Source organism: Hemibagrus wyckioides, linkage group LG26 (genome assembly GCF_019097595.1).
Source record: "Hemibagrus wyckioides isolate EC202008001 linkage group LG26, SWU_Hwy_1.0, whole genome shotgun sequence".
NCBI lineage: Eukaryota > Metazoa > Chordata > Actinopteri > Siluriformes > Bagridae > Hemibagrus > Hemibagrus wyckioides.
Genome location: NC_080735.1, coordinates 20,458,255 through 20,468,254, shown reverse-complemented (window position 1 = coordinate 20,468,254; position 10,000 = coordinate 20,458,255). Strand labels below are relative to the sequence as shown.

The window sequence follows — 10,000 nt, the reverse complement described above, 5'->3', positions numbered from 1 at the left end:
AATAAACACTGTGGCTTTGCACGCTGCACTTAACCCCGTTTTTAATCCTGGGTACAGGAGTGTTTCATGCATGTAATTTAGAAGCAGTGAATTTTTTTTTTTTACTCTGGGTTATGAAAGGTACTCTGAAGCAGGACTTTTACAGTGTTAACTCCACAATGTGGTGCCAAATGTGTTTAGTGTAAAACAGTGTGTAGTTAAAATGCCAAGCAATTAGCCGTAACAGACAACTAATCAGAAACTGAACAACATAGAGTAATCAGCAAAATGCTGAACATCACAGAAGTGTGAACTGTAGTGAGGGCGAAATACGTCACCCTGAAAAATTAGCAGAAGTTGGATATCAACAAATGAACAGCTGGTCAAGTCAAGTCAAGAAGCTTTTATTGTCATTTCAAACACATATAGCTGTCACAGTACATAGTGAAATGAGACAAAGTTTCTCCAGGACCCTTGTGCTACATAAGACAACATAACAACATATAGCTACAGAACAAAAACAACAACACAGAGCTAAGGACAGAAAGTTTGTCCTAGCTACTTAAAGTGCAAACAGTGCAAGACAAAAGACAAGAGAAAATACAAAAAACAACATAAAATTGTACAGGACACATAGCGCCAGAAAAACGTGCAAAGAACAAAATGTGCAAATTAAAGAAACCAGTGGTTTCTTATAACATATATATGTTTTGTGAACATATACATACAGCAGCAGTAGGTGACAGTTTGACGTGTGCAAAAATAGCAGTAGCAGCAATTAAATAAGTGTACAAATACAAAATGTAAACATTTATAATGTGGAGTAGAGTTATAAATGTATGTGTTGAATCTCACACAGTTGACCCAGGTCAGTTCACACAATTCAGTGACTGAATGTGTGTGTGTGTGTGTGTGTGACTTGATACAGTCCATTTCTGGATGCTGAGGAGCCTGATAGCTTGAGGAAAGAAACTTTGTGTGTGAGGGCCTGAATGCTTAGGTACCACTTCCAGATGGCAGGAGGGTGAAGCGTGTGTGTGAGGGATGTGTGGGGTCATCTACAATGCTGTTTGCTTTTCTCAGCCTCCACAGAAAGTAGAGGTGCTGCTGGGCTGTCTTGGTGATGGAGCCAATATCGGCCTATATGTCCTGCCACATGTGCCGGGAATCTCTGCTGTCCTGAAAATGGCCCTGGATTCTCTGGGCGTGTGAGCGCTTTGCCTCTTTGATGGCTTGGGACAGTTTGGCCTTTGCTGTTTTTAAGGCCGTCTTGTCCCCTGCTTTGAAGGCAGACTCTCTAGACTTCAGCAGTGCAAGCACTTTTGCTGTTATCCACAGCTTCCGGTTGGGAAGGTCTTGGAGACGGTCACGTCATCACTGAACTTGCAGATGTGGCTGGTCACTGATGTAGTGTACTCCTCCAAGTTGATAGAGTCACTGTTAGTTGCAGCCTCCCTGAACATATTCCAGTCATTTCACTCAAAACAGTCCTGAAGAGCATAGGTGGCTCCTGCTGGCCAGGTTTTAATCTGTTTCAGAACTGGTGTGATGAGTGGTCTGTATGCTGGAATTAGCATAACAGAAATGTGGTCTGAGTAGCCAATGTGAGGGCAGGGCTCTGCATGGCGTGGTATGTGCCGGGAATGTTTGTGTAAACAAGATCCAGCATGCTCACCCCTCTCATCACAAAGTCCACAAGTTGATGGAATTTAGGGAGCACTGATTTGAAATTTGCATGGTTGAAATCTCCATCAATAATAAACAGTCCGTCAGGGTGAGCATTCTGCAGATCACTAATAGAGCCCCACAGAGTTCACATACTGCCTCCTTAGCATTAGTGCCAGGAGGAATGTAGTCTCAGAAAATGAAAGCAGTGGTGAATTCACGTGATAAATAAAATAACCTGCATGTAACAGTCACAAACTCCACTACTGATGAACAGTAACTTGAAACAAGCACAGAGTTCTTACACAATTCCGTGTTGATGTAAACACACAACACCACCGCAAGTCTTACCGCACAGAGCTGCATTTCTGTCAGCAGGACAGGGTTTATTTTTAGCCTGGCACTTAAAAAGAGGAAAAAGGTAATAATAGTAAATGATAACAGAACTTGCTTGGATGCAGAACCACAGACCTGAACTTTTTTCTTCACTAATGTGAAAACATTAGATGAGCCATTATTTAAAGAGTCCGTCTGCTGGATTTATCCAATCAAGACTGCTGATATGCAGATAAGCAAATAAGCAGAAGGTTACAGCGGGGTTTAGGAATGTAAAGTGTAAAAAGTCAGATTCTGAAGAGCCAGGATTCAGTGTTAACGCTGGGGAAAGTAGGATCAGTGCGAAACATCAGAGAATAATCCAGGATCTAAGGTTTACACTGACTTGTGTGAAAAGCCCTTATGTTATTTACAAGTTCTTTTCAGCATGAAAGAATGCAGACTTTAATATTCCAGTTTTAGCCACATCAATCCAATCTGAGGGCCACAAAACCAACCACATCATCTTTCACTTTTTTTGCATACATTGCCCATTCACACACACACACACACACACACACAAGCAAGTTTTATTGTTCAGCTTAAATTAAGACTGTATAAATGATCAGAATATGGTTTAAAATAATGTGGCACATAGTGACTCTGTTTCCCTTCCAGGATTCCAAACTACTCTTGTCATCTCTGCTGTGTGTGTGGTTCTAGTGCTGATTATTGTTGCCTTTATATTTATTATAGCGATACAGAGGAAGACCCAAGGTACTGGAAAACAAATAAACACATTTTAATTTCCATTCACACACCTGCTTAATGTGTTAATAAATTCAGAATTAACTACTGAAAGGTGAACATAGTGAATGAAATACAGAACACTGAGGGGTATATTATTGGTGTAATATAAACATACACACACACACATACTGATAGCAAGAGCAGTAATGAAAATAGCCAATAGGAGTCCAATAGGAAATCAAATCCATCTGTGCAACAGATTTCTAAATAGAGTTCATCATTAGAGCAAAATGTAAGCTCACTAATATCACTTCTATAAGAAACTATTACCTAATACCCAATGTTATCAACAACAGAAATAAAAACAAACACTGCATGATTCCTGGAAATGTAATAGCTACAGTTTTGCAGTATAGCTCCAGTTCTTTTTGCAGAAGAGACAATCCTCACTGTCCACATCTGTCCAAACAATCATTCATCATATTTTTAATTTTAACTTTTTATGAATGTTTTATTTAATCTATTTCTCATATTTATCTTTTTTTCTTTTGAAACCATGGCAGAAACAATCACTGCAGCCAAAGTCACATGCTTGAAATCTCTCATGATTTTTTCAGTGTGATTTTTTTTGTAAGTGTGAAAGATGGTGTAATGTGTGATTGCTTGTAGTATGCAGATCACTATGTTCACTAATCAAGTGATCAAACGTTACACAAATTCTAAAAAACAATTCATTAATTTTTTAAAGGTTTACAGTGTAGATAAGATATTCATTTAGAAACACAATTTAGAAATATATAGTCTCTCTACACTATGGATGTGAATTGAATTATTGTCTTTAGAGAATGTGTATTAAAGCAAACTTTGCTGCCCTTCTCTTCTCTCTGCAGGCTCTGAAACTCTGAGACAATCATCCAGAGAGGTACATGCAAGTGATTTGCATCAGGTATTTACTTTCACAAACACTTTATTTACAAACATTTTAATCATTTTTATTTTCCATTTCAGACAAATGAAGATTATGAAAATGCCCGAAATTTACTTCTGGTCCAAGCGAGAAAAAATTCCAGTTTACCTGAAACTGTCTGCATGAGTCTAGACCCAACCCCCAGCCAACCAGACTCAGTCTACCAGAGTCTGTCAATTACTAATGACCAATCAGACTCAGTCTACCAGAGCCTGCCAATTACTAATAACCAATCAGACTCAGTCTACCAGAGTATGTCAATTACTAATAACCAATCAGACTCAGTCTACCAGAGCCTGCCAATTACTAATAACCAATCAGACTCAGTCTACCAGAGCCTGACAATTACTAATAACCAATCAGACTCAGTCTACCAGAGCCTGCCAATTACTAATAACCAATCAGACTCAGTCTACCAGAGCCTGCCAATTACTAATGACCAATCAGACTCAGTCTACCAGAGTCTGTCAATTACTAATAACCAATCAGACTCAGTCTACCAGAGTCTGTCAATTACTAATGACCAATCAGACTTAGTCTGCCAGAGTCTGTCAATTACTAATGACCAATCAGACTCAGTCTACCAGAGCCTGCCAATTACTAATGACCAATCAGACTCAGTCTACCAGAGCCTGCCAATTACTAATGACCAATCAGACTCAGTCTACCAGAGCCTGCCAATTACTAATGACCAATCAGACTCAGTCTACCAGAGTCTGTCAATTACTAATGACCAATCAGACTTAGTCTGCCAGAGTCTGTCAATTACTAATGACCAATCAGACTTAGTCTGCCAGAGTCTGTCAATTACTAATGACCAATCAGACTTAGTCTGCCAGAGTCTGTCAATTACTAATAACCAATCAGACTTAGTCTGCCAGAGTCTGTCCCATAATAATAAGCAATAAAAATATTGCTATCAAAGTGGATTAAATTTAAATTGATTAAATTTGATTAATGAAACCCCATAGTTTGTTTCTTTCTGAATTTTTTTTTTTTGCCTTTTTATCTTTCAGTTACTCTTTATAATTGGGCTTTTGATAATTTCAGATGTTTTTTTTTACTGTGGACAAATTTCACACTCTTTGCATTGTATCTTTGGTAGTTTAGCAGACATTATCAGCTCTCAAGTAAGCTGGCTGAGTGAAGTTCAAGAGTTTTTCTCCGAAGAAACTCTGCTCAGGCCAGGCACTTGCTTCCCACAGCTTGGGCCCTGAGTCTGTCAAGGCAGCACATTGGCTTTGATCACTGGGCTCGTACTTAGAGTTGGTGGAAGCGGAGCATGAGACAGGGAATCCCCTTTCTCTTGCCCTCACCTGCAACACCAAATGCCGTGCTTTGGACTTAGAATCTTGCACCATGATCTCTTCTGAGGAGAACAATGACCTAGCTGTTGGCAAAGCCTACGTAGTGGCAGGCCAGGCTGGAGCATCCCTGCACACCATGGGTTCTTGCAGTCCTATCAAGCTGGCCTGTTGAGGGAGTGGGATAGTAGTGAGGGATTAAACCCTGAGATGGTTGCTGAGCTCCACTGGATCACAGACTTTGTTCTCTGTGCCACCAAGTTAACAGCCCATGCCATCAGCCATTCCATGGCTGCTATTGTTGTTATGGAGATGCAACTGTGGCTCAACTTCAATTTAATTCAATTCAGTATTATTTGTATAGCACTCTTAACAATGGACATTGTCTCAAAGCAGCTTTAGAGAAATATAAAAAGTATAGAATAAATATAAAGAAGATACCCTTAGAGGAACCAGACTGGGAACCCACCCTCATGCCTGCTGCCATTTAGTTGTATATGACTGCTATTTCTGCTAGCCAAGCACCCATCCATGGGGTGTCCACTGGGTACTAGAAGTCAACACAGTCCTATATGGCGTGTGGCATGTCTTCGCCCCTAGGTTGCAGGATGCTGTCCACCATTATTGTGGTATTGCCCAGGTGGTGAGGCTGTTCAGTTGATTTGCCCCAGCAGTTGCCTGTGCCAATTCACTTAGCCCTGTGGGATCAGAATTTTTCCTTGTGTGGTGACATTGGTATTGACATTCCCATAGCATCAAGCCTTGACACAGTGTTGAGTTCCCCCGAAAGGGAATATCTCTGGTTACACATATAACCCTGTTCCCTGAGAAGGGAACAAGACACTTCACATAGGGCATGCCCAGTGTCTTCTTTCAGACCATTAGAATCTGGAGACTATGTGACTTATGCCGAGTTCACACTGCACAATTTTAGAAAATTGATTTTCAGTTGCCGACGTTTTGCAAAGTTCCCAACAAATGGCCAAAACTGAAGGCAAATTGGAGCTTACAGTGTGAATTACCAAGGATGTGATCTGGCTGAGTCACCCGGATGTGTTTCTGATGCCTGTGATATATTTGGCATGCTAAATATCTGGACCTGTCGGTGACTCAAAATACTGCAGTTTGAAAGACTTTTCTGACTGAAAAATACATTGGTGATGACCTACAGCCAATGAGAGAGCGAGATACGGAGCACAATATTATAGTTTAATGGAGTTTATAGGTTTTTATCAGAAAAAAATGTCTTAAATATAGTTATATCAGAATATATAAGCTTTACAATCACATCAAACAGAAATAAAGCAGAAATATTTGCTTGACCAGCCGCATCAGCAGCAGCACATTGCAAAATTATTCATTTGTTCAATCATACAGAACGCACAATCCTTATTCCCCGCACTGACCATTTGGCTCGCAAACTTTTTGCGGGGTTCCATTTCCAGTCTTGCATGAGAACTCTGATCTCACGCGTGAGCTTGCTTTATTTCCTTATTATTTCTCACATACGTTCAGTCGTGAAACACAGTTTGCGGACTATTCTTCCTATTGTGAAGTTATGCAGTGTGAACTTGGCATTAGGTGCCTTTTTATAGTCTTGCTGATTCCTTGCCTTCCTTTTTTAGCCAATAGTATTGCAGTGTTCACACATGCTGCAGAAACGTCCACAATATGTTCTTATAGAATCATGCATGACAGAGCATCAGGGTTACATACTTAACCTGTGATGTTTTTGTTGCCTTTTTGCCCTGTGTTCCTGATCTTGACTAGTCCTTGTAATCTGTTTTTTTTGCCACATTTAACCTATTCTGCCTCCAACCTGTTCTCTGCCTGCCATTTTGTTTTTGAAGCTCTCTTGTACAATGCTGTATATAAAATAATTTTTAACTGAGCTTTAAAATTGTCATTTGTAGTTTGCATTTTTCATTTACCATTCCTTTTTTTTTTAGTTAGCTTCTTAATATAAAGCCTTTTGACCATCTCTATGGTGTTTAAGAAAAAGAAATGTAAGATGCACGTTAAATACATTTAACCTTATTGTCATTGTAAATACACAAATTATACATTCATTGTGTACACTCCTGATTTTAATTTCATTCTTACTGTTCTGGCCTGACTAATGGACAATAGTTTAGTTTATTATGACTATCACAGCATCTAGTGGCTGCAGTTGGTATTGCCAGGATATTAGTTTTGAATTTTCTAACTTTCAACAGGGTGGTCCTGGAGCCTTTTTCCAATATTCCCAGAAGTCTTAGATATTTCAGATCAAAAATGCAGGAAACACCAAAGAAATAAAGAACTCCTCCAGGCTTGGATGAGAAGAAGCAACCGGCTTTATTGAAAAAATATATCACCGAAATTGGCACTCACATACACAGATTCATGAATCGCCCTCCTTCACAAAGGATAGCTGATAGCTGGAATTTCATAGCTGAAATTCATGTGACATGCTGCCTGTGGCCTTCATACGTCCTATGTGTCACAGGTTTTAATTTAACCGGTGTTAGTAGTTGTTGAAATGTTTGGCCTTACTAGTTATAACTTCAGAACTTATTTAAACCAAAAACATTTATTTTTTATTACACATATAATTTTATTACTTATATTTTAACCTTCATTATAATGTTCCATGTACTTGTGTACTTGTTGTTTTTTTTCATGTGTAGTTCATGGTGGTTGCCTGGCAATTACTTAGAATACTGAGGATTTTCACCATTACTTAAGGAAAGGATGCTATCCTTATTTACTTAGTTTTCACTTGTTGCCTAAGTGGTAATGTGGTAAACTCAGTAGCTCTGTTTCTTAGTTTAGTTTGGTTTAAGTTGAGTCAGTTTATTTATTCAAGTTATGATTGGTCAGTTTATTTTAATTTAGTTTAATTTTTTAAATTTATTTTTATTTTTTTAAATCTTGTCCACTGCTTTAACCCATTAGGTCCTTTTTAGGTCTGTATTTTTCCATCACGTTTATGCTGTCCTGCCATCTGGTATTTTTTCCCTATGTTTTCATTAACATCAGCCACTAAGATGATATTTTTCCGTTTGGATTTAACTTGGTCCGCCTCTCCTATAAACCCGACCTGGAACCTGCACCTCAACAACTCAACAACATCTCCAAACTTTACTTCCATCTTGGAGCTCTGGACACCTGTTGTTTTTTTACCTTGCCATGGGGAATTTAGTCTTACCTCCATCCTTTTACCTGGGTAAGTTACTTCTTATTTCCATAGGTCAGGGCCTTATTCCCTATGCTGTGATTTTTTTGTACATTATAGTATATAAAAGTTTATATTAGTTTTAAACTTTAAAAAATGATCTTAGGCTCTCTCTCGAACATTCGTGTCAGTGTCATCTAAGATAAGGATTGTTATGGCATTCTCTCACTTAAGCTCAAGGTTTCTGTATTTGTTCCAACTTGTTTTTCCGTTTTAGTGAAGACATTTGCACTTTATTGACAGACTATGTTCCTTTTTTTCATTTTTTTACGTCAGAGCCATGGCACGTAGACGTGCCAGATGGATCAGGAATAATCCTCTAGGCCAAAGGCCCAGCCGACCATCCCTGGATGAATATCAGCAACTCTGACGCATGGTGAGACTCCTGGCCACTGAACTGGCCAATCTCCTGCTGGCAATTGTGGATAACCTGCCTACTACTCTTGGGGTCCCTCTCCAACCTGAGCCAACTCTTAATGGTTTCCCTGAAGAACCTGACAAACCTGAACCCCCTGCTCCCTCAGCTCCTTCTCCAAATCCTTCACCTCCTGCACCACCCCTTGCTTCCCCAAACTCTGCATCCACTGACAATACACCCCAACTCACCAACTAATGATGGTTCAGCCAGATAATTGCTCATCTCTATTTTTGTGGTTTTATTTTTATTTTTTTCTGTAATGAACCAACTGGTTCCTTACATGATTTTACATCTAATAAACTACTCAAAATTTACCTGATTCTGTGTCTACTTTTTTATGTGCTAATTTCATCTACTGTTTGTTATAAGTTTAGCTGTCAACTAATGATTGTTAAGTGATTAATACTGAAAGGATTATTAGATAATAATTAGATAAGATAATTAGATATAGGTAAAATGAATGTTTATGTAAAGTGAGAGTGGGTAATGATTAAAGTAAACTTAGCTATACTATATTAATAGTAATCATAGATTTGATTTAGCATAGCTGAGTAAGTTTAATGATTAAACAATTTATCTCAATTTAACTATAAACTTTTCTGTTTGTTTTTTTTTTGTTGTTTTGTTTTATATATTTTTTAAAAAATTTATTTTTCCCTCTTATTTTAATGATTAAAAATGAATTAGATTTGACTTAAAGATTAAAGGAAAGAAATCAAAGTAATAAGTTGATTAATTTAAACTTCCCTTAATGATTAAAAGTTTAAAGTGATTAATGATTAAATGTATGAATGATGAAAAGTATGATTTTCAGAAAATTTTCAAAAAGTGATGTAGGGGCATCTGCCACGATAAAACGGATTTCCCACTGTATATGAGGGCGTTAGTGTAATTGAAGATTGTTGCTCATGTGTTATGTTTTAGTCGCATCGTTGGAATGCAACTTTATGTTTTTGTTATGTATGTATCATGTCTATGCTGGTGTCTTTATCTCTCTGTTAAGATATACATGGCACACAAATAGAGGACAGAACACTCATAAATATTATTTGAATTTGTCGTGAATCTCTTTTCTTTTGACTCATTGGTAACTCTTATTAACATATAATTCATATTTTTACAGAAATGTTTACATTTGGTCTGTTGTCTCAGTAATAAGCAGTGCGCCCAGGTTCAAGCTGTGATGCTTAATATACATTATTTGGGAAGGTTGAAATGAATTCTGGGATTTCTCTTATTTCTAAAATGTAATAACTGTATGTGCAAAATTTTTTCTTAAGCCAGTAATAGAATCCCATGAAAGATGTGATTTAGTTCAAAAATCTGCATTTGCCACTGCATTTGCCAGGTTGTCTTCACTTGGAGTTAGGCTGAGTGAATATTCA

At 38.0% G+C, this 10,000-nt stretch overlaps 1 protein-coding gene across 1 annotated transcript in view; it reads left to right on the top strand.

Moving 5' to 3' along the window:
* Window positions 1-7,818, top strand: part of LOC131346442 (CMRF35-like molecule 8) — a 40,309-nt gene extending 32,491 nt beyond the window's left edge. The window contains exons 5-7 of the mRNA XM_058379873.1: window positions 2,638-2,736; window positions 3,600-3,631; window positions 3,718-7,818. Of these exons, the coding sequence (XP_058235856.1) occupies window positions 2,638-2,736; window positions 3,600-3,631; window positions 3,718-4,584 (998 nt within the window). The 3' untranslated portion in view covers window positions 4,585-7,818. The remainder of the gene's footprint in view (window positions 1-2,637; window positions 2,737-3,599; window positions 3,632-3,717) is intronic.
* Window positions 7,819-10,000: the final 2,182 nt, after the last annotated feature.